The sequence below is a fragment of the Haliotis cracherodii genome, unplaced genomic scaffold (genome assembly GCF_022045235.1).
Source record: "Haliotis cracherodii isolate W230 unplaced genomic scaffold, xgHalCrac1.p SCAF_13, whole genome shotgun sequence".
Taxonomy (NCBI): domain Eukaryota; kingdom Metazoa; phylum Mollusca; class Gastropoda; order Lepetellida; family Haliotidae; genus Haliotis; species Haliotis cracherodii.
In genome coordinates, this window is record NW_027266268.1 from 23,969,759 (window position 1) to 23,993,370 (window position 23,612).

The 23,612-nt window shown below is 41.1% G+C and overlaps 1 protein-coding gene across 4 annotated transcripts; it reads right to left on the reverse strand.

The window, feature by feature from the left end:
* Positions 1-1,922: 1,922 nt before the first annotated feature.
* On the reverse strand, positions 1,923-19,635 carry LOC139459790 (aminopeptidase B-like). Of its 4 annotated transcripts, XM_071241460.1 has the most exons (14): positions 19,356-19,635; positions 18,009-18,127; positions 17,206-17,308; positions 16,804-16,913; positions 15,214-15,414; positions 13,398-13,610; positions 10,847-10,909; positions 10,259-10,378; positions 8,567-8,746; positions 7,784-7,860; positions 5,992-6,124; positions 4,877-5,023; positions 4,244-4,328; positions 1,923-3,387 (listed from the first exon to the last, which is right to left on the reverse strand). In XM_071241460.1, the coding sequence occupies exons 1-14, from the start codon at positions 19,519-19,521 to the stop codon at positions 3,233-3,235; spliced, it is 1,872 nt and encodes a 623-aa protein (XP_071097561.1). In that variant the 5' UTR covers positions 19,522-19,635; the 3' UTR covers positions 1,923-3,232. The 4 variants fall into 4 exon arrangements, with proteins under 4 accessions (XP_071097561.1, XP_071097562.1, XP_071097563.1 ...); XM_071241461.1 differs by lacking the exons at positions 17,206-17,308; positions 18,009-18,127; positions 19,356-19,635 and adding an exon at positions 16,994-17,019 and having other exon boundaries at positions 1,924-3,387; XM_071241462.1 differs by lacking the exons at positions 16,804-16,913; positions 17,206-17,308; positions 18,009-18,127; positions 19,356-19,635 and adding an exon at positions 15,726-15,788 and having other exon boundaries at positions 1,924-3,387.
* Positions 19,636-23,612: the final 3,977 nt, after the last annotated feature.

The following is a 23,612-nucleotide window of genomic DNA, read 5'->3' on the forward strand; positions in this document are numbered from 1 at the left end:
GATTAATTAAGTAAAAGACTTTTGTTGTTGAACTGTTTCCAATAATCACTCAAATTGATAATATTGACTTTGAACATTAATACTATACAACTTGTTTTCTTCTCTCCACAACCATCTTGTCCTTTAGAATGTACAGGTGTTGCTGCAAAGGTAATATTATTTATTACACTTATAGTACACCTTTTATAAGCATAGTTTGTAGATCTCATTCCGACCGTTTACATTATTATAATAATCTGACTCATATATCCAATACTGTGTCAGCAATCAGATATCATAACAGTTACATATAAAGTATACACTTAAACAGTATGGTACAGTGGAACCCTTTATTTACCAGGCGATGAAATATTCGTGTCAACGAATCATTGGTTGGGAGTTACGTAGTTATCACTAGTCTCGGCCACTTGTCTGCGTGATTGATTGTAAGAACTGGTGATGTTATACAAACAACTAATTTGAAATGAATAGTGAACTGCTTGGATTTAGCTCGTGACATCTACTATTATACACCTTGGGAAAAGTTAAACGTCACATTTTTTCAGTTTAATAGTTCGTCATGTTTAGAATATATCTACAGGTGACATTGATCTCATTTTGATGCGGATACCTGCTTGTGGGTTGAACAAGGACAATGCATGCTTCACCAGATTACTGCAAGATGGTTGTATCGTATTGTATGGTTCACAGAAACAGAAGAGTGAACGGGTAGTAAAATGACTCTTGCCATGGCGATCTTGACCACCCGATCCCGTTAGTCGCCCCCGACAAGCATGGTCTGCTGAAGACCCATTCTAACCCGGATCTACACATGGGGTATGTTGTTTCCTGAGTCTACAGATGTATTAACTGCTGTCGTCAAATGGAATGAATTAACTACGGTTATAACGAAGTGAGCTGATATATATAATCGGGTAAGCGGGACACAGGTAGCCAAGTCTTGGCCGATGGAATTCGCTGTGAGGATGTGTCCCACTGTGTGCCAGAAGCCGATAACCATGGGTTCGAGTCCCCGTTCACTCTGATTATGTTCCTATGTTTGTCAGGACCAAACCCGTGCTGATGGCAAACTTCACATGTATTGTTGAACGATGTGATTCAAATTTGAGTTTATACATTCAGTTATCTGTTGGTCAATATCCCCTTTCTAGTAGTAATAATTGCTGCATGTTTGACATTTGGTTTACATTTTAGACTCTCGAAGACACAAGAGCTTGAAGATCGAAAGTTGTGATTTGGCCCTCTGGACACTGATGTACATTTGCTGTGGATGTGACACGGAATGCGACCGTTTCAACATTCATGTTGATTGTTTGTTGTTTCACTCAAAGTGTATAACAATGAAGCATGTCTTTGTGTATGGCTGTTTCTGTTTGTTTGTTGTTGAACTCCGCTCTGGAGTCGGGATCAGACAGTCTAGTGATTGACATCATGAACATTGATCTACGCAATTTGGTACGATGACATGCAGTCAGTCGCCTCTTACGACAAGCCCAGATCTTCACGGGAGTATGTATGTTTCCAGAGGCTACACATGTATTAGTTGCTGTCGTCAAATGGGATCAATCAACCTCGGTTATAAAGAACATGACAAAACAGAGTGTTTGTGTATTTGTAGTTTAACGCCACTCTCCACAGTAGTACAACCATCACGAGCACCGATCCATGCAACTGGAATACGATGACATGGATCAATCAAGTCAGCGAGCCTGACCGCCTTATTCCCTTAGTCGCCTCTCTTGCCAGGGATCTATTTTCTTATTCTGGAGCCACACTGATTTAATTCAGTTTAATTTCAAGTTGAACAGTAACCATATGTCTAATGCAAGGCGCCTACAACCTGGCCTCAGTTCTATGACAAAGACCTCTGACAACATTTGGTAAGAAAAGATAATTCCAAAGCATGACAGTTGCAGTGAATTTTAATAATGAGTGACAACAATGTTATACACATATTACTATTGATTAGACTACCTCAAAGTTATTCTCAGTGCAAACTCTTTCTAAAATGACATGAAGTTTGCTTAGCTGGTAGTTTGAGCTTGTTAAAAAATCCTAGTCTCAGAAAAATACATTTCATTTCTCTCTATTGCGTATGACAGTTGAATTGATGCAGTGCTTTGAAAATAAATTCATAACAAAATTGTTTTTTGATACCTTGAGGGAAAATTGGCAGATATGTTTCGATTTCAATACAATTATTTATTTGTGTATCTTTACTGTATTATCAAAGGCACAAAAATATACAAATAACAAACTTGAATCCATTCAAGGCAACAATTTGACTATGCATTGTGTTCAACCCTGAGTGTGTGGTAAACGTATCAAAATAACAAAATAACATCAACTTGTCCTGGATAAGGAGAATATGTTAAAATGTCAGAGCAGGAACAAGACAAGAGTCTGGACTAATGACGTTTCTACAAATGGGACCAACAATGTTTCTCTGTTCATATGTATCTATCACTACATACCAAGGGCCATAACTCCATATCCAGGACTTGTAAATTCAGGAATTAGCTGATGAGTTTCTAGCTTAACAGTGCCTGGACTTACAAAGTTTCTCTGTACATATAAATGTTTCACTAAATACCAAGGGCCATAATGTCGGGAATAGAACCCAGGTCTTTGGTGTGACAAGCGAAAGCTTTAACCACTAGGCTACCGGCCGCCCATAAAGTATAAAGTGGTTGTCAACATAACAAAGAGCAACTTTGTGTATATTATTACTCAGCAAACATGCTGTAAAGGCGGAGGTACAGTGACATGATCCCTCTCACTGATCACTCAAATATACCCTAAAGTCATGGAAGAATATCATAAAATCATGGTAGACAGATAGTATTATCACATATTCCGAGAGAGAAATAAAAAAAATGATATGATAAGATTGAATATGTATAAAAGTATAAATCTGACATCTGAATAAGTGCACTATCACAACCGTCTTCCCCCATGACATTAGAGGATCAACCAGTCACGCTGATAGTTCATCATTCTCCTTGATAGTTCATCATTCTCCTCCTCCTTCAATCAATAACGTCAAGGGCTTCAGAAGCTGTAGCATCAGGGAACACAGAGTTGTCTTGTCAATTTCAACTTTGTCATTATATCAAAGTGACATTTCTGTGCATAGAGTACTACTATCTCTCAAAAACATTGAAAGACTTAAGAACGTTGACAGTGTCCTGCTTCCTTCTGTCTCTGTGTGACACCAGCAGCAGGTGTGACGTTATTTCTTCAGCCCTATTTCTTTTGCCACGTAGTTGGAGACTTGCACATGCAGCTGATCTTTGGTTTCCCCGTAGACGGTGGAGGCAAACGTCTTAGCTGCGTCCGACCCCTTCATCAGGGCCTTGTAGATGGGCAGTGTGTACTTCTGTTTGCCTGGAACAGTCAGAAGTGTCAATGAATATTGATTTCTGTTACAACCAGAAACCCCCTAACAAAAAACTCCTCACATAAACTCGGGAACAATGGATGACATCAATTATTCATGACAATGAATTAATATGATGTCATATTGTTTTATGGGCCTCTTTGCAAACAAATGTTCACAAACCTGTTTTTGCATTCATGTTTCCATAGAATAAAAAAAAGGGGCCATGCCCACTAACAGGCAACTGTTTCCGGATTGGCTAAAAATCGCATGGGAGCGTCTTGTGTTGCAGTATTGTGCTGAATGAGTATACTGATTTCGCATTGTCGCCTACAGTTTTTTGTGCGTTATAAGGCTATATAAGGCTAATAATAATCTTGGTTCTCAGGTACCATCTGCGTCATCACCAAGTCCGTCGCACGTTTCATTTTATTTCCATTAAAAAAAACCCATAAAAATCCTTAAATATTCCAACAGTAGTCAAATACTGTATTCAAGTATTATACTCATGGAGGAATACATTTGTGTAGGGAGGCCTTTTCCCAGGTTGAATGTACACATCTTTTTATTTGGTTACACAACTGTTTATTTGGTTACATACAGAGTTTGAACCACTCCCCCATCCACCCCATAAAAGACACCACCTGCCTGCACTATATTTCACAATTCTTTCATCTTATTAAGCCTAACAGTAGATTTCAATCCATTCTGTTTGCACTTATAGAGGTATAAAAACAGGTGTCCTCACTTAGTGTACATCCGCTACAGTATGCACACTGAATACTGAAAAACGCTTTCCAGGTTGGGTGCCGTTTATTTTATAACGTGATCAGCAGCTATCTGGATGATTCATGCCCTCCTTACCTTGGCTATGCAGGAAGTCCTTGATGTCTGGGAAGGCTGGCTGGTAGTCATTCTTGATGCAGATTTGAGCCCATCTCAAACAGATCTGAAAGCAGGATGGCACAATTATCCTGTGGAACATATTATACCTCTTAACTTTTGATAGGCGTGTCAGGGATATCTGGATCTGCCCAGAAGCTTGGCAGCAAATGGTAGTTATAATTCCAAAGCTGCATTTTATGTTAACATACTTATGACCTATGTTATGGCTGTGTGGAAGCGACTTGTATTTCACAGATAACCAATACAGAGGAAGAGGCTCCCATGCTAAGTTTTACATTATTGCTTGAATGCATGTTAAAATACAATGTTAAAATACGTCTGATCAACTTATTTCCACATCTTTCCAATCCCAGTCCTCAAATCCAAATTTTGAACAAAATAATTAAGCCATCAAAGCAAAGATGTGGAAATAAGTTGATAACATTACTCATTTTCTGACATACGTTTGTGTGAAATTTTCTGACATACAGACAATAGGTTTGTGTGAAATATTTCTCATTGGCATTGTTAACCATCTTACAAAAATTGAAACAAATAAGAAACAAGGTATCATTTTATTTCCTCCTTTCTGTTACTGCACTATCAACTGACCTCTGCGTTGTGTGACCTTGCCAGGTGGGGGTACTTCTCGGCTATGGCGGCGAGAGTCTCGGACTTCAGTGCAGACTTCTCCAGCAGCTTGTTGAGGAAGTGGAGCAACTGGTAGCTCTTCCAGGAACTGATGTCATGGAAACTCTCCTGGAGTTGACACAGAAAACATGGAAATGAACATGATTTGGACCTCAGATGAAATGACATAGAAAACTGACAGGAGAGTCGGAAATCATCTAAGACATGAACCTAATGAGCATTGTAGACAGTAAAATAACAGGTTTGTGAAGATATCACAAGCTTTACATCATTCAGCAGCTAATCCAGGATTTTGAAAAAGGGAGGTTGGAAAAAATATTTAAGTTATGAAAAGAACAAAACCACACGGTAGGTTTTAATGTAGGGCATCCTAAAAGGGGGAGGATCTACTTGTGCATCTGCAGCTGTTTACTTAGAGAATTGCAGGATTCAGCAAGCTCCTGCAACCAGTCTAACCCACAGTAGCAATTACAAGTTCATCATCTAAAAGTAAACACATCTGATACATGGCTCATGTCATGCATCTTCCCGAGGCAAGGGAGTTAACTGTCTACGAAAATCCAGTTTCAACCCTTGACAAACTACACTGGAATTTTGTGGCTCAATCGTAGCACAACCATTTGCTATTACGTGTATGTCCCTTCTATGTGCCTCCTATTGACCAATCAGATTCCACCTCTCATCTCACTTGCATTTTCTTCAAACGAAATGGAGTGCCCTGTCAAGGCGATCTGATTGATAATCATGATCTATGTTGAAATAAAAAGTGTCCTACTTTGGGAAGAGCATCAAATCTTTTGAGCACCTTGATCAAAAGCATGAAAAGATTTGAAAGATATATGTCAGCCCAGTTGACAGTACACACGTTTTGCAAATCCTGCAGTCGACGGAAATCTGCACATTGAAATCCATGTTGTTTATGAACTGAATGTCTATTTCGTTGCACATTTTTTATTTGACTACGCACTGACTCGTTTGACCAGCCAACTCAGGAATTCCAGCCAAGTTTCAGCTGGAAAGTAGACTTTTGCAGTCAGTTAACTCCCTTGCTTTGGGAAGATGATATCGCGCTGTACCTCAGTTGTCTCCCCTGCCAGGGCATCAGCCAGCTGTTCTGCTGGCTCGGTCAGCTCCTTGCCTGCTGAGAGATCAGGGACATACGGCGGCCAGCCGGGGGTGTTGAGCCATCGGTCAAACTCCAAACCTTCCCTGTCAACAGATGTCTAGATCGTGAAATGTGTCTACAAAACAAATAGTAGATGGTCAAAGCCAGGGGTAAATATCAGTGTAAGAGGTAACCTGGGGTCCATGAGGTATTTGAGGTGGTCCATCGTTCATTGAACACAACTAAAAAGATAAATCAGGGACTAATTCCAATAGGATTCACCTTAGGTGGCCGAATGGACAAGCATTGGTTGCTAGGGGCCAATTCTTACATGGAATGATCTTGGTTGGCTCTATGGACAAGTATTGGTTGCCGGGGACCCATTCTAAATCAGAATCATCTTGGCTGGCTCAATGGACAAGTATTGGTTGCTGGGGACCCATTCTAACCCGGAATCATCTCGGCTGGCACAATGGACAAGCATTGGTTGCTGGGGAACCATTCTAACCCAGAATCATCTTAGCTGGCAGAATGGACAAGCATTGGTTGCTGGGGACCCATTCTAACCCGGAATCATCTTAGCTGGCACAATGGACAAGCATTGGTTGCTGGGGACCCATTCTAACCCAGGATCATCTTAGCTGGCATAATGGACAAGTATTGGTTGCAGGGGACCCATTCTAATCCGGAATCATCTTAGCTGGCATAATGGACAAGCATTGGTTGCTGGGGACCCATCCTAACCCAGAATCATCTTAGCTGGCACAATGGACAAGTATTGGTTGCTGGGGACCCATTCTAACCTGGAAGCATCTTAGCTGGCACAATGGACAAGTATTGGTTGCTGGGGACCCATTCTAATCCAGAATCATCTTAGCTGGCATAATGGACAAGCATTGGTTGCTGGGGACTCATTCTAATCCGGAATCATCTTATCTGGCAGAATGGACAAGCATTGGTTGCTGGGGACCCATTCTAACCCGGAATCATCTGACCTGGCACAATGGACAAGTATTGGTTGCTGGGGACCCATTCTAACCCAGAATCATCTTAGCTGGCAGAATGGACAAGTATTGGTTGCTGGGGACCCATTCTAACCCGGAATCATCTTAGCTGGCACAATGGACAAGTATTGGTTGCTGGGGACCCATTCTAATCCAGAATCATCTTATCTGGCAGAATGGACAAGCATTGGTTGCTGGGGACCCATTCTAACCCGGAATCATCTGACCTGGCACAATGGACAAGTATTGGTTGCTGGGGACCCATTCTAACCCAGAATCATCTTAGCTGGCACAATGGACAAGTATTGGTTGCTGGGGACCCATTCTAACCTGGAATCATCTTAGCTGGCACAATGGACAAGCATTGGTTGCTGGGGACCCATTCTAATCCAGGATCATCTTAGCTGGCGTAATGGACAAGCATTGGTTGCTGGGGACCCATTCTAACCCGGAATCATCTGACCTGGTACAATGGACAAGTATTGGTTGCTGGGGACCCATTCTAACCCAGAATCATCTGACCTGGCACAATGGACAAGCATTGGTTGCTGGGGACCCATTCTAACCCGGAATCATCTTAGCTGGCACAATGGACAAGCATTGGTTGCTGGGGACCCATTCTAACCCGGAATTATCTTAGCTGGCACAATGGACAAGTATTGGTTGCTGGGGACCCATTCTAACCCGTAATCATCTTAGCTGGCAATTGACCAACTTGTACAAGGAATCCCAAAGGACCAGGCTGGAAGACATACACACCGTTGGTCTGCTTTCTGTTCCTTGAGATCAGGGAAATACTGCAGGAAATACTCCAGTGTGTCAGATGCCACCACACTCTATACAACAAACATCACAAAAGATTATCAATTGTCAAAAAGCACACATTCAATATAAGGGTAACGCTCTTTTTCAGGGCTTTATCATTTGCAGAAGCCTGAGGTCTTCCATTAATGTCCGACGAAGGAGAGCAGTTGAAAAGACTGAGGGCTTCTACAAATGATAATGCCCTGAAAAAGAGAGTTATCGTTAATATAGCTAAGATGGATGTAATTTGTTATCAAATAAAAAGAAACAACAATATCTGTTTTGAAACATTTACTGCAATCAACACGAATGTCACTGACCCACTTTTACAAATAAGGAAACGTCACAGAACAAACCAGATGACATCGCTATTGAAAGTGACTTCACCCATCCCTACCCTATAACGGGCGTGATAATGGCCCATCGTCAAGCAATATGAAGGCATTAAAGTTACAGTGGCCCGCACATTTCTCATAACATGCCGGCAGTTTAATGATAATTCTATCCATTTTAGCTGTAATTTGTGTTAAAGATCCTTATGTTATAATGTGTATATAGCAGAAATAGTCAAGAATTATCAACAACAAAAAGTTCATTCAAGTTTATTTTCATGATAACAACCACGTAACTGTTCAACTGATCAACTGATCAACCTTATGACAACAAGCAAAGGTAATTAAGAGTTGTCAGAACAAACAAATCCATTTATGTGGAATGTAGATCTAGAGGTCATCCTACCCTGTATTTAAACTTGTCAACGTAGTCCTTGAGGAACTGGTCAAACTTGTGGACATCTCCGACTAGATGCTGCATGTAGCTGACAAAACAGTAGCCTTTCTCGTACGGCGTCTCGTTGTATGTGTCATCGGGGTCGACACCAGGCTCGATAACTACCTTCAGCTTGTTGAAGGGATGGTCCTAAACACAGAGCCAGGTTGTGAACACAAGCAGTATCAGAATGTCTTAGAGCCAGGCCATGAACACAAGCAGTATCAGAGTGTCTTAGAGCCAGGATATGAACACAATCAGGATCACCAGTACTAGACAGTCAGGTCCATCTCAATTATCCATCCATCCATGCTAGATCCACTCAGTATCATCAGTTTCATGTAGCTAGGATATGAATACAAGCAGTACCACTAGTATGATACCTACCTGTACAGTAGTGTCAGCATCAGCTACACCTGCCTGTACAGTAGCATCAGCATCAGCTACACCTACCTGTACAGTATCGTCAGCATCAGCTACACCTACCTGTACAGTATTGTCAGCATCAGCTTCACCTACCTGTACAGTATTGTCAGCATCAGCTACACCTACCTGTACAGTATTGTCAGCATCAGCTACACCTACCTGTACAGTAGCGTCAGCATCAGCTACACCTACCTGTACAGTATCGTCAGCATCAGCTACACCTACCTGTATAGTAGCGTCAGCATCAGCTTCACCTACCTGTACAGTATTGTCTGCATCGGCTACACCTACCTGTGCAGTATTGTCAGCATCAGCTACACCTGCCTGTACAGTATTGTCAGCATCAGCTACACCTGCCTGTACAGTATTGTCAGCATCAGCTACACCTACCTGTACAGTATTGTCAGCATCAGCTTCACCTACCTGTACAGTATTGTCAGCATCAGCTACACCTACCTGTACAGTATTGTCAGCATCAGCTATACCTACCTGTACAGTATTGTCAGCATCAGCTACACCTACCTGTACAGTAGTGTCAGCATCAGCTAGACATACCTGTACAGTAGTGTCAGCATCAGCTACACCTACCTGTACAGTATTGTTAGCCTCAGCTACACCTACCTGTACAGTATCGTCAGCACCAGCCTTATCTACCTGTACAGTATTGTCAACATCAGCTACACCTACCTGTACAGTATCGTCAGCACCAGCCTTATCTACCTGTACAGTATTGTCAACATCAATGCCACATACCTCTCCTGTTTCAACATCAGCTACACCTACCTCTTCTGTGTCAGCATCAGCTACACCTACCTGTACAGTATTGTCAGCATCAGCTACACCTACCTGTACAGTAGTGTCAGCATCAGCTAGACATACCTGTACAGTAGTGTCAGCATCAGCTACACCTACCTGTACAGTATTGTTAGCCTCAGCTACACCTACCTGTACAGTATCGTCAGCACCAGCCTTATCTACCTGTACAGTATTGTCAACATCAGCTACACCTACCTGTACAGTATCGTCAGCACCAGCCTTATCTACCTGTACAGTATTGTCAACATCAATGCCACATACCTCTCCTGTTTCAACATCAGCTACACCTACCTCTTCTGTGTCAGCATCAGCTACACCTACCTGTACAGTATTGTCAACATCAGCTACACCTACCCGTACAGTATCGTCAGCACCAGCCTTATCTACCTGTACAGTATTGTCAACACCGATGCCACCTACCTCTCCTGTGTGGTCCATGTGCAGACGGAGCAGGGCCAGGCCAGTGCCCGCCTCCAGACAGGTGTACGGGCGTCCCAGTATCTCTTCCATGATGCGCCGCTGTGCAAACATTGTGAAACCCTGCCCATGGAAAGGAAAAACATTCCCAAAATTAACGAACATTTTGAGATTTAAAAAAAAGAAATAATGTTTCAGATGTAAATAACTGTTATAAATATATAGGCTTGACTCAGAAAGTAAATTAGCTCGTAATTGTGTTTTGGAAATTAGCTCCTTTGGAAGCATGTTGAAAAAGTTTCATTAGGTATTTACGGGTGCTGTTTTTATACACTTGAGTTTTTCATTTAATACATGCAATTCTGTACGCAAGTTAATTGAATGTGACTATTTTTGGGGTGTATTTGACACAAATACACAGCTTATCTCAAGCTCTGAACAGTCCTAGCATTTGCCATTGAAGCATATGTACCTTAGCCGACTGCCTCAGTAAGGTGCTGGGCACAGGTCAATAGGTGTTATGTGTACAAAATCAGAAGGTAACATATGAAGACAAAAGCCACACAACATGCACAACATTACACAGCCTACCTCGTTGAGCCAGAAGTCCCCCCATGTGGCATTGGTGACCAGGTTTCCGAACCAGCTGTGGGACTGCAATCATAATCAGGCGATGGTAGTTACCTCCCCTTAGTCCCCGATTTCAACTACCCCAATTCAACATAGCATAGGATACACTTAAGGACATCTGCTTGTCTGTATATAAGAGTATTTGACTTTTCAAGGTCAGGTACAGTAAAACATGGATATAACGAACTACAATGGACCGGAGAAATCAGTTCGTTATATCCGTTCTTCGTTATATATGTTTTCGCTCGGAAACGTCCGCCATCTTGGATAAAACAAAAGACAATACACGTAATTGCAGCATTTACTTGTTTCTGCAGTGATCGCTTCATAGAATTCAATTGATAACATTTTATAACATTCATTTAAGTTTAACATGGTTGATCCGTCACAGCTGATTGTGTTCATTTGCCGCAATTGTGTTGATTCACCGCTGATTGCGTACAGCCAATTGTCAGGGACACTTGACACTGAGTGAGATTTCTCAGTTCGCTATACACATCACTAATTAGTGATAGATGGGCTTGTCGGTGATCAGATATCAGTTCACTGTATCTGTTAGTTCGCTGTAGAGAGTTTGTTATGTACGTAAATTTGATATGATATCATGTAAGAGATAAATCGGGAATTTTTTAACAGTTCACTGTATCCATTTGTTCGCTCTATCCGTGTTCATTATATCCAAGTTCTACTGTGTCTTAAAATCTGCCATCTTGTTGTAACTGGCCTATGAAAACAGAAGGGGTCATTGAGCATGCTAGTACACTCCAGTAAACTACATTTACCACGAATATGCTGATAATGAACTGACTGATAAGAAACTTATTTCTTGGTCCCAGCCGTTTACTGTATAAATGCTGCATACATGCTTAAAATGAACTACAGTTGTAGCGAACTAAAATTAACCGTCTCTTTGAGCCTGTTAAGTTAGTTATAAGCGTAGTTTACTGTATATGCACTTGTTCGTCACACGATGGACAGAGTCAGGGAGATCACTCATTCATCAATCACATCCAACGCTACACAATATATCAATCCCATGCATACATAACAATGACCTTTAAGAAAACATGGAGACCTTTATACATTTGTTTGCTTTTTAGTGAGTGAGTGAGTGAGTGAGTATGTTTTTACGCCACTTTTAGCAATATTCCAGCAACATCAGAGCGGGGGACACCAGAAATGGGCTTCACACATTGTACCCATGTCGGGAATCGAACCCGGGTCTTCAGCATGACGAGTTAATGCCTTAACCACTAGGCTACCCGACCGCCTCTGTTTGCTTTTTAACTTGTCTAAGGGGCACATAGTCAAAAATATACAAATTCACATATTTCACTCAGTATCACAATATTTTACGATGTACAAGGCCGTATTGCGATACATATAACAATATATTGTATATTTAAAATTTTTGAATTTAATAGCAATTTGAAACACCATTGCGTGAACTGAAGTTCATAAATGGAACAAATCAAGATGCTGGAACAACGTAATGTTCACTAAATAAAAAATATGCACAAATATACGCTCCGGGTATTTGGAATGCTCTTAACATTAAACACATGACAAAAATTGCTATTTGAAAGAACCCGATATACTGAGTGTTAAAAATGATATTGTGACAAGTATCGTGGAAAGAGTGAACCTCAATATACCCATATACCGTAATGCCACTCACACTTAAACAGCCCTATATCTTTGATGATTGTTCATTTAGTCTGCGATTCTTTGCATTGTTTAACCTTGGTGACAGTGATTGGACCACCCATGTCCCCACACACTGTGAGAAGTCTCCAATACAAGCAGTGATTACTGACATCCTTGTATAAACAAGAGTCATCAGAAAGATGACATATCCCCCCGGCAGCTGTCTGTAAAGTAACCACAAGTAAATGTGCAATTCTGTATGTAATCAGTCAAGAGTTGAATGTTCTTTAAGAAGCATACATTGTTTACCAACAAAAGATCCACCATGGTCGCATCCATATGAAATGGAAAGTAAAACGTGTGTTTCTGTGTTTTTTTTTTATGAAAACAAATGACAAATTACAAGAAACAAGCGTATAGTCAACGAAATCATCTATATCCCCCACCCATTTAACACGTTATGGTCCCAAACCAGGTACCTGACCCAACATTTCTCTTAGCCCATGTCAAAATATCTGCAATGGAAATTCTAAAATAAACATTTCTAAAACTCCTTAATATCAAATGGCACCTGTTCAGTATGTACTTTATATATGGACATGCAATGTTTGGCAAAGAAATATTTAACAGTTTATTTGTTATACTCCATAAGTGAAGCCACCCTATATGAACTTGTTGCCATGTAATCGTAAAAAATAAAAATTTCTAAAATTCCTAAATAGCAAAAGGCACCAGTTCAGTATGTGACTGATAGGTATGCCAAGTTTCGATCAAATACACTGATATATGCCCGGGGGATAAAAATTAACGATTGTTAGAAACATTACACAAAATATTGGGAAGGCATCCAAAGCGCTCAACTTACAATTTCATGGATGACGACGTCTGTGAGGGACTTGTCCCCAACCAGCAGACAGGGTGTGACAAAGGTGAGACAGGGGTTCTCCATCCCCCCATATGGGAATGACGGCGGCATGATGAGGATGTCGTATCTCCCCCACACGTAGGGCCCAAACAACTTCTCCCCCGTCGATATGAACTCCTCGACCACCCCATCAAACTCTGCCCGAGCCTTCTCCTGTAAAAATAGTTTCTTTACATTTAGGATGAACCAATGAAAGATGAAGGTCAGGATGATTTAAATTTTAACGTCGCAGTCAAGATTATAAACTTAAATAGTGACGTACATGTGTGTGAGTACTTGTATTAGTCGGCCTCACAGCTTGTATTAGTCAGCCATACTCCTTGTATTAGCCGGTCATTACTGCTTGTATTAGTCGGCCGTACTGCTTGTATTAGTTGGCCTTACTGCTTGTATTAGTCGGCCTTACTGCTTGTATTAGTTGGCCTTACTGCTTGTATTAGTTGGCCTTACTGCTTGTATTAGTCGGTCTTACTGCTTGCATTAGTCAGCCTTACTGCTTGCATTAGTCGGCCTTACTGCTTGCATTAGTCGGCCTTACTGCTTGCATTAGTCGGCCTTACTGCTTGTATTAGTTGGCCTTACTGCTTGTATTAGCCGGACATAACTGCTTGTATTAGTTGGCCTTACTGCTTGTATTAGTTGGCCGTACTGCTTGCATTAGTCGGCCTTACTGCTTGTATTAGTTGGCCTTACTGCTTGTATTAGTTGGCCTTACTGCTTGTATTAGCCGGACATAACTGCTTGTATTAGTCGGCCTTACTGCTTGTATTAGTCAGCCTTACTGCTTGCATTAGTCGGCCTTACTGCTTGTATTAGTCAGCCGTACTGCTTGTATTAGCCGGCCTTAATGCTTGTATTAGTCGGCCTTACTGCTTGTATAAGTTGGCCTTAATGCTTTCATAGTCGGCTTTACTGCTTGTATTTGTCGGCCTTACTGCTTGTAATAGGGCAGTCGTACTGCTTGTATTAGTCAGCCTTATTGCTTATATTAGTCGGCCATACTGCTCGTATTAGTCGGCCTTATGCCGATTTTATAGTGTTAGCCCACCGAGATATCATGCCACAGTTTAACATGGATACCACCAATCTGACACATTATACAGACTTTGAGATGTCTAATTTGGGGTTTATCCTGATAATGCAAAACAGACAGGGAAACAACAAGTATCACATTTTAAGCTCTCTTTGTATGACTGCCTTGGGATCAAACCACCAACATTTCACTCTCCTGGTAGAAACCCTATCCACTAGACCTGGAAATGGGCCAGGGAATCGAACCACCGACCTTCCATTCGAGAAGACACCCTATCCATTAGATCAGGAGGTGGCCACAGAATCTAGACACCGATCTTCCACATACAGGTAAAAGTTGCAAGTGTTCCTTGATTTCTCACAATCACTTGAACATTAATTGGCAATATAAGAGACCAGTCAGAACGTTTGATTGTTTGTTTGTTTATTTGTTGATTAACACCCCACTCAGCAATATTCCAGCTATATGACTGCGGTCTGTAAATAATCGAGTCTGGACTAGACAATTTAGTGATTGACATCATGAGCATGACATTCATCAACCAAGTCAGCAAGCCTGACCACCCGATCCCGTTAGTCACCTCTTACAGAAAGCATGGGTTGCTGAAGACCTATTCTACCCCAGATCTTCACGGGTTCAGAACGCTTGATGTCTGATCAAAAGTATTGAGACATTTCCAAGAGACCCTCATCATTTGCTAACACATGCTGAGATCCCTCTCACCAGGACACTTGGCTCGGCGTACACCTTGCTCCGAGGTCCGATCTCTGCAGCCTTGAGGTCTCCGACTGCCAAGGCGACCAGGTAGACCTGTATGGGCACGTGTTGGCTGAAGTAATACGTCTCCTTGTCCCCGGACAGGTTGGCTACTTCCCCATAGCTGCTTTTGCTGGCACTCATGACTGGGACAAAGCCTTCTGCCACCTGCAACATCATGTATGCAGCTCCCCATGAGAACACAACAGATCACAGCCCATCAGAAACTGTACACATTATTATGGGTAACATTCCTGCTATACTGTATTTCAAAATAGTCACCAATAATACAGCTACAAACTATTTCTTATTGACTTGAAGGTGGGCGTGTCCTGGCCGTGTACATTGACTTATTGGCGACATGTCCTGACATAGAAAGAAGGATCTGTTAAGAGAACTTACCTTGACATTAGCCGTGAATGTTGACTTGATGATGGGCGTGTCCTGGCAGGGGAAGAAGGATCTGTTACAGAACTCACCTTGACATTAGCCGTGTATGTTGACTTGATGATGGGTGTGTCCTTGCAGGGGAAGAAGGATCTGTTACAGAACTCACCTTGACATTAGCCATGTATGTTGACTTGATAATGGGTGTGTCCTGGCAGGGGAAGAAGGATCTGTTACAGAACTCACCTTGACATTAGCCATGTATGTTGACTTGATGATGGGCATGTCCTGGCAGGGGAAGAAGGATCTGTTACAGAACTCACCTTGACATTAGCCATGTATGTTGACTTGATAATGGGTGTGTCCTGGCAGGGGAAGAAGGATCTGTTACAGAACTCACCTTGACATTAGCCGTGTATGTTGACTTGATGATGGGTGTGTCCTGGCAGGGGAAGAAGGATCTGTTACAGAACTCACCTTGACATTAGCCATGTATGTTGACTTGATAATGGGTGTGTCCTGGCAGGGGAAGAAGGATCTGTTACAGAACTCACCATGACATTAGCCGTGTATGTTGACTTGATGATGGGTGTGTCCTGGCAGGGGAAGAAGGATCTGTTACAGAATTCACCTTGACATTAGTAGTGTATGTTGACTTGATGATGGGCGTGTCCTGGCAGGGGAAGAAGGATCTGTTACAGAACTCACCTTGACATTAGCCATGTATGTTGACTTGATGATGGGTGTGTCCTGGCAGGGGAAGAAGGATCTGTTACAGAACTCACCTTGACATTAGCTGTGTATGTTGACTTGATGATGGGTGTGTCCTGGCAGGGGAAGAAGGATCTGTTACAGAACTCACCTTGACATTAGCTGTGTATGTTGACTTGATGATGGGTGTGTCCTGGCAAGGGAAGAAGGATCTGTTAAAGAACTCACCTTGACATTAGCTGTGTATGTTGACTTGATGATGGGTGTGTCCTGGCAGGGGAAGAAGGATCTGTTACAGGACTCACCTTGACATTAACCATGTATGTTGACTTGATGATGGGTGTGTCCTGGCAGGGGAAGAAGGATCTGTTACTGAACTCACCTTGACATTAGCCGTGTATGTTGACTTGATGATGGGTGTGTCCTGGCAGGGGAAGAAGGATCTGTTACAGAACTCACCTTGACATTAGCCGTGTATGTTGACTTGATAATGGGTGTGTCCTGGCAGGGGAAGAAGGATCTGTTACAAGCTGCCTGTCCCTGGGTGTACATGAAGGGCAACTTTTTACCTGCCAACAAAGTTATGAATGATAATACTACAAAACACTTCGTAATTTTGTTATAGCATGAACCCACATGGTTCTAAGACCTGCAGTTTGCTGTGGTTCCAGCCAGCAGACCTGGTACTGGTGAAAGAGAGACAGAGAGAAGGGTAGTTATCATATCAACTACAGTATACACATGAGAGAGAGCACCTGCAGTTTGCTGTGGTTCCAGCCAGCAGACCTGGTACTGGCGAAAGAGAGACAGAGAGAAGGGTGCTTATCACATCAACAACAGTAGATATACATGAGAGAGCACCTGCAGTTTGCTGTGGTTCCAGCCAGCAGACCCCTGAGCCCCCAGTACTGGTGAATGAGAGGCGGATCTTGAATTCCTGGCCGGCATTCTTTTCTGCTGGCAGCTGGGGGCCAAACAGACAATTATAGTTTTGTAAATATTTGGTGATAGATAAATAGAAAGTAGAAAAAAGAGGTTTTCATTCTCCATGGTATCAAAATAATAATTCAAATTATAAGTTGCTTATTGTGGCATTGTAAGTAAACATGGTTTGTAAATAGTTGATGAAATCTGACTGAAAAATGTATGACCAGATAGACTTCTTACTTATAGCTAAAGACATTTAGGAATCAAACATATACTTGCTGTTAAAGGACTAAGTTAGACATTAATAGTGTACCCATTCTTTGGGGTTTTAGAAACTTGTACCTGACAATATTATTATCATATATTATAAAATACATCATGGGAGGAACAAAGAATTTACTTAAAAGACCTTTCCAGCCAAATGTTGTAAAACGGAAAGTTGGATAAGCTAGAGACAGTCCAATAGATATCTATTCTCTTCAACTTCAAAGAAATGTTCAGATTCTTGATGAAATTGTAAGCCAAAAATGGTTAGCAAAAATCTTAATATAAGCAAGGAAACCGCCCAGATAAGGGTATTAGGATTGTGTGTTGCCGTGACATTTTATAGCCTGTATACACAAACAATGCTTCAATTGTGAGCTAGCAACAGTTGCTAGGGAGGTGGACAGAGCGTAGTGGATCTGATGGGTCAAGAAGAATGTTACAAGCCTCCTATGGCTCTGAATAGTTCTCACATCAATCAGCAGGGCTGTGCCGTAGTCTGTGAAGTCTTTGGTCCGGATGATGAGAGACTGCTCCACCCCCTCTAAGTGAGCACTGTGAACTGTCAGTGTTTCGTGGGTGTCAAGCCGAACTGAAATAAATCACAGAACTAAAGTACATCCAAAATTGTCAATGTAATTTGATTGATTTAGGGTGTCAGTGTTATATCAGGGGTAGAAACTAACATTTTTAGTCCACTAGTCCTTATAATGATAACAAATAGAAAAGCCTTATAAAGGGCAAATTTCTACTAGTCCTTATGATACCTTAACCATTTGGCAGTTTGGCAAGGACTAAAGGACTAGTGCCAATTTCTAACACTGTATATGTATTGACACAACAATCAAAATATATTTTTACAGAGTTGACATACAGGTGATACCTCCCCACCTATCTGGGAGGCTCCCGTCTTAGAGACCCAGGGGTAGGAGTTGGGGCCCGTTTGACCGGGATGGGCCTCTATCTAGTAACGGTAATCAACTGGTAATTAAATCCATATGGTGAACAATTTAACAATGTAAGTTGTAAAGAAAACTCAGACAGTCGTAACAGCTAGGTGCCTGAAGGCCAAGTACTTATCACTTCTTGTTCTCAGCATGTTTATTCCTGCATACTTTAATACAAACTTAGATACATATAACCCGCCCAGTTATACATGACTTTATTGGTTATCAGATTTATCAGAAACTATACTAAAATGTCACTATACGACAAAACCATGGAATAAATGGTCTCTGGTTACACCATTAAAGTCTAAACCCTCGGAAAGGACGAGCAAGTGCTGTCTCCAGAAACAACACAATGCGTGATCGGTTGATCCAGTAGTCAAAATAACAATGAGCGACACGGCCAGACTTCCTCATAGGGTTTCAAAGCATGTTCAATGTGTATGAGCATGATGAGTAAGTACAACTCACCTTTGTGGTACTATACGCCCTTATCAATTGACAGAGTGTGTGACTGCCTAACATTTACATTTAATGGTTGCTATTTTGAATTTCTCCTTGATGGATGCTAATATGGTGATATATTGTTTAATGACAAAAGTTATCCAGAACTCTATGTTTACACTAATGTTCTCATTTCCTCCTGACTATGTAACCCTTCCTTCTGACTTTTATACGTTTGAATGAAAATAAAACTTTAGCCAACTTATTAATATTATTATTTCATACATGTATCTAAATACGTTTTGCCAGGGATATGGTTAAAACATATCTCTTGAGACACACAGCGGGTAGATCTACCCGGGTAGGGTCACGTAATAGGTGTGTGTGTGTGTGTGTGTGTGTGTGTGTGTGTGTGTGTATCTCACGAACCTTCAACAAGTCGAGTAGCCAGTGTCTTGAACGTGATCAGTGCGGTTCCATTGATCTGTTTCTTTGTGAAATCCACATTGAAGTCCAGGTGATAGTTGATGACGACAACCTGTCTGTAGTTTGACGCCGTCGCCACGTCGACAGCACTGTCTGAATGAAGCACCATGTTGACGCAGGGATAGGGGTGTTGACAACTACCAATACTTCTACCACGGGGTGTCGTTCGTTGTGATTTTAACTTTCTTTTATGCCTTCCCTCACATCGGTCACATGATGTAAACTTCCGGTTAGGGGCGGTTAATGCAAAAATATCCTTAACGAAACGAAACACTGATTACAGACCGCAGCTGTATTTGGGAGGGCGTCGCTGTCACTTATCAAAGTCGGAATCGGCTCAGGAGAAACGATCATTGCATGTGGAGACAAACTAGAAAAAATAGTATCTTTAATTTTAGTGACTTATTTGAAGAGATGCTACGCAAGTTATACATAAGGCACCTTTTAAAACTATCTAAATATCGTTTTTTAAACGAAAACACAAAATGGGCCCCATTCCGTCCGTCGCTGAAACATTCCAGTTGAATTATATTACAAGAACTTTCGGTCGAAATGAAAAAAAAGGAAGCTGAAATCCCAAATTCACCGTTACTTCATTTACACTACTTTTCTTAATTCATAATTGCACTTGTGTATGCTAAACGGAACAAAATGCACTCACAGCCCTTCATGATTAGTCGTGTTCTCTATATCAGACGTCATTTATTTTACCTAACCATACATATTTTACTGATAAAAGTTCATTAGTTACATTAGTAGAGCCGGGTAAAAGCCGGGCCTCGAGTTTGACAAGGGAGAGAACTCCATCGTATCGCGGTACAGGGAAAAGTTGTGTATGGAGCTCCGAATTGGACAAAAACAGGAATGATTTTACCTACCACAAAGTATGATGATGTCAGACTTCAGTGATTTGTCCAGACAAGTGCAAAGACAGCTCAAGTAAAATTCTGAATGTGTTATCAGTAATAGGTATTCAATGCATAATAACCGAAAAGTAAGAAAAACATTTTAAAAATCCACAAAATATCAGAAATGAAAATTGGAAGACAATAATCTATCAAAACAATTGAATCATGTTAAAAGTCATCACTAGATATATAAAAAAAACACTCCTAGTATGGCAAAAGTATGTATTTATCATTTGGCTACTAGTGACAAGGCCGGAGTTAACTTTTTTTGACAGAGGGGGCAAATATCTGTACAAGTATCACTTGTCCCCAACTTGATTCATTATAAAACTGTTTTCTATAAAAAAAATCCAGGGGGGCATACACAAACCATTAACATTTCTTAGTTCTCTGCCGCTGCACTCGTAGGTGAGGTGAAATGGGGTTTAACGTCGCGTTCAAGATTATTGAACTAACGATGCGCGTGCTTGCGTGCGTGCGTGCGTGTGTGTGTGTGTCTGTGTGTGTGTCTGTGTGTGCTTGTACTAGCCAGGACTAATGTCGGTTTTATAGTGCTGGCACAGTTGGATACGATGTAGCATTTTAACATGGATACACCACTTTTAACGTATTTTGGTATAACGCGACCAGGAATCGAACCACTAACCTTCCGCTGTCCCGGTGGACACTTTATCGACCAGACCACGGAGTCCTATAGGTATGGCGGTAGCGAACACGAAGATTTGACTTTAGTGAGAGTGATGGCAGTTCAGAGTTGCAAATAACCACCCGTCCTACACCCCGTGACGGGATCTTTCCACGAAAGACGGGTGACAAGTGAAGATCCGGGTTAGAATCGGTCTTTAAAGCATGCTTGTCGTAAGAGGCGACTAACGAATCGGGTGGTCAGGCTCCCTGGCTGTGGTGCTTTATGTCATTGTTTCCCAATTGCGTGGGTCGATGGTCATGAAGTCAATCACTGGATTGTCTGGTCCAGATTCGATTATCAATTGACCGCCGTCATATAGCTGGAATATTTCTGAGTGCGGGTTTAAACTTCAAACAAACAAACAAACATTTACAATGAATACAGTCTATTTTGTTTCGATAAAATCCCAATCTCCCTGAAGATTTTTGTAGTCACAACTGTCAGTTTTCCTACTCACCACCCTCTTGGGTTATTTTTACATTTTTGTGTTGATATTGCACCAAGTTCGGGGTAAATCCTTGAGGTATATGTGTTATGCAAGTGCCTCTGATTTCAATATATATTAAACATCTCATCCATATTTGACTAATAGGCTGATGATATGCAATCTATTAAACATGTTTAAAGGAAATTAAATTGAAAACATGTTTAAAGCTGTTTAAATTCTAATCATGTTTTTTTGTGGGTTTGTAACGTTTTGTAACGTTTACGCTGAGGCGAGAGCTCATTCATGTGTTTAGACCCTAACCGTGTTCAGACAGAAAACACCAAATGTTCATACCGTTTAGGATTGAAACACATTCCTAAGCATGTCTTGTATGTGTTTACATTCTCAACACATTGTTTACATTGTGGTTTAAGAAGTGAATTATACTAATTTAATAAGTGATATTTAGCAATCTATAGCATCTTCGTGCAATCTACCAGGCAGGATAGTAAATTCGTTGTTTACTAACCTCCAGGCCGCTGTACTGATTACGTTGGTAGAATTCACCTGACTTTTTGTCGATTTGTGCTCAAGTCATAACTCAGACTCAATCAACGAAGGTTATATATGGAACAGCTATATTTATAATTTACATTCGTCTTATGTTTATTTGTGGTGTTTAGGAATATATTCGTTGAACATTTATATATATTTCATGTTCGCTGTAGTTTTTTAAAGAAAGGAATTGTTACTTCTTGGTAAGACCAGGTCACTACCTAACTCACTGTTACTTATGGGTGTATCACTGGTGTATAATTGTTACTTATACAGGCACGTCCTAATTGACGCTAGGGGATCGTCATACATAAGTATTAAGTCTTTCTGTAAGTAAAAGGCACTTCCATACTGGCGACAGGGGATCGCATATTAGACATAGCATCGCACATACGACATTATTATTGTATGTAGAGCCTTTATTACACGGACACTAGTAGGCATCGGCCAAGAGTGTGACCGGGGGTTCGGAGTCTCTCTCTCTCTCTCTCTCTCTCTCTCTCTCTCTCTCTCTCTCTCTCTCTCTCTCTCTCTCTCTCTCTCTCCTATACCATGATGTTGTTGTTGCTTTAAGTGTTTAAGAGGTCGCCTTCTGCCTAAAAAGGCTGACCTGTCCCTTTGGGACTCACGTGTGTGAGTAGGGTACATATCTATTGTGAATTTTAGTATTGCTAACATTTCTGTTTCTGTTTTTGTATTGATTCGATGTCTATGTTTGTAAGATTGATAAGATTTCTATTTTCATATATTGATATGATTTCATGTTTTATCTTTGGCTGTTCTTATACCAATTATATAATTTTATACATGATAGTGAATGCATTAAATATTACAGGATTGTGTACTGCATTCTGATTGGACAATATAAACAATGAATATTATACAATTTCGTTTGATTGGACATGAATAAATTGACTTTACCTGATTGACATTTATGATTATCTATCTATAATGAAGCTAGGGCGGTCGGGTAGCCTAGTGGTTAAAGCGTTCGCTCGTCACGCCGAAGACCCGGGTTCGATTCCCGACATGTGTGAAGCCAATTACTGGTTTCCCACGTGATATTGCTGGAATATTGCTAAAAGCGGCGTAAAACCATACTCACTCACTCACTCACTATAATGAAGCCGAGACTTAGCATGCATGACAGGTGGCAATTCGCTTGGTGCGTCAATCAGCAATCCTAAATTACAAATGACGGAAACCGTCACAAAGGACGGACAGGTCAAGCTGTAACTCTTATCTAATAATATTTATCTAATGATTATTTTATTGTGTGACGTCGGTGCGCCAACTGTGCTACACGATAACGTTTTACTTTAATGATTAAACTTCTAACTCAATATTTCTTTACGCTTATAAGGTATGGAAATCTGTATGCACTTTGTTAATATATATTCACATAAGACGAAGCTGTATGACAGAATGTTTAAAACCACAATTGGTTACAGAATGCAGGTCCGGTTAAGAAATTAGAGTCATGTAATAAATGAAACGGACACGTTACGCCCCTGTTTTGATCAAGAAACTCAGGGTAGGGGCCGACTACGTTCCCTTCCCAGGAAGGGTTGGTGAATCATAGGTTTCTGACGTGCCCAAGGGACGCAACTCTGCACAGCGAA

What these genes read in the sequence shown, in the direction of transcription:
- LOC139459790 (XM_071241460.1), bottom strand. Translation starts at nt 19,521, where the DNA reads ATGGTGCTTCATTCAGACAGTGCTGTCGACGTGGCGACGGCGTCAAAC. An exon ending in ACGTCGTCATCCATGAAATT is followed by an intron (nt 10,910 to 13,397) that starts GTAAGTTGAGCG and finishes TTATGATTGCAG; the next exon opens with TCCCACAGCTGGTTCGGAAA. An exon ending in GGACTTCCTGCATAGCCAAG is followed by an intron (nt 3,388 to 4,243) that starts GTAAGGAGGGCA and finishes TGACTGTTCCAG; the next exon opens with GCAAACAGAAGTACACACTG.